At 43.4% G+C, this 1,063-nt stretch overlaps 1 protein-coding gene across 1 annotated transcript; it reads left to right on the top strand.

Annotated features, from left to right (window-relative positions):
* Positions 1–6: 6 nt before the first annotated feature.
* LOC126496587 (olfactory receptor 51L1-like) lies at positions 7–642 on the top strand (the record flags this gene model as incomplete). Its single annotated transcript, XM_050134056.1, has 1 exon — positions 7–642. A coding segment is annotated over one exon (636 nt), but the record flags the coding sequence as incomplete, so codon positions are not given.
* Positions 643–1,063: the final 421 nt, after the last annotated feature.

The following is a 1,063-nucleotide window of genomic DNA, read 5'->3' as shown; positions in this document are numbered from 1 at the left end:
CATACCTTTTCCTTCACTGAATCATCTGTGCTCCTGGCCATGGCCCTTGACCGGTATGTGGCCATCTGCCACCCTCTGCGATATGCAACCATTCTTACCCCAAAGCTTATTGCCAAGATTGGGATTGCAGCTCTGCTCAGGAGTTCCATCTTGATAATTCCACTTATGGCACGCCTAGCTTTCTTTCCCTTCTGCCGCTCCCATGTTCTTTCTCATTCCTATTGTCTGCACCAGGACATGATCCGCCTCGCCTGTGCTGACATCAGATTCAATGTCATATATGGGCTAGTCCTCATTACTTTGCTGTGGGGCATGGACTCCTTGGGCATTTTTGTATCATATATTTTTATCCTTCTCTCAGTGTTAAAAATTGCATCTCGTGAGGGTAGGCTGAAGGCTCTCAATACATGTGCATCCCACATCTGTGCTGTGCTCATTCTGTATGTGCCCATGATAGGGTTATCCATCGTCCATCGTTTTGCCAAGCATTCTTCTCCTCTCATTCACATCTTCATGGCTCATATCTACTTAATGGTGCCACCAGTGCTTAACCCCATCATCTATAGCGTGAAGACCAAGCAGATCCGCCAAGGAATCCTCCATCTCATTTGTTCTCCCAAAATCAGTTCTATCGCAATGTAGGCGTTTCACCTTCCTAGACATGGACGGAGGGGGGAGGACCTTGGACTTTCCACAGGGCAGGGAACCCTGACTGCTCTTTGGACTGGAGAGGGAGGGGGAAAGGAGTCGGAGGAGGGGGAGGGAAATGGGAGGCTGGGAGGAGGCGGAAACTTTTTTTTTCTTTTTCTCAATAAAAAAAAGAAATATCAAGAGTTATTTTTCAAAACATAAAAAAATGACACGAATTACCAAACTAATAACTACTATGGCTAAGAATTTATATTCCAATGTAGGTTTTATATCTCATCTAAAATTTCACCCATAGTAGAAATAAAAGGGTTTTAAAATTCCTGGATGGTGATATTATCCGCCATTGGCGTGGAATGAGTGTACAAACCATAAAAAAATTATCTATCTATCATTTATCAGTTTAAAATGTAAA

Source organism: Alexandromys fortis, unplaced genomic scaffold (genome assembly GCF_014885135.2).
Source record: "Alexandromys fortis isolate MF-2015 unplaced genomic scaffold, M_Fortis_MF-2015_v1.1 scaffold_9767, whole genome shotgun sequence".
Classification (NCBI taxonomy): Eukaryota; Metazoa; Chordata; class Mammalia; order Rodentia; family Cricetidae; genus Alexandromys; species Alexandromys fortis.
Note: the sequence above shows the minus strand (reverse complement) of the source record. Positions and strands in the feature narration are given on the sequence as shown.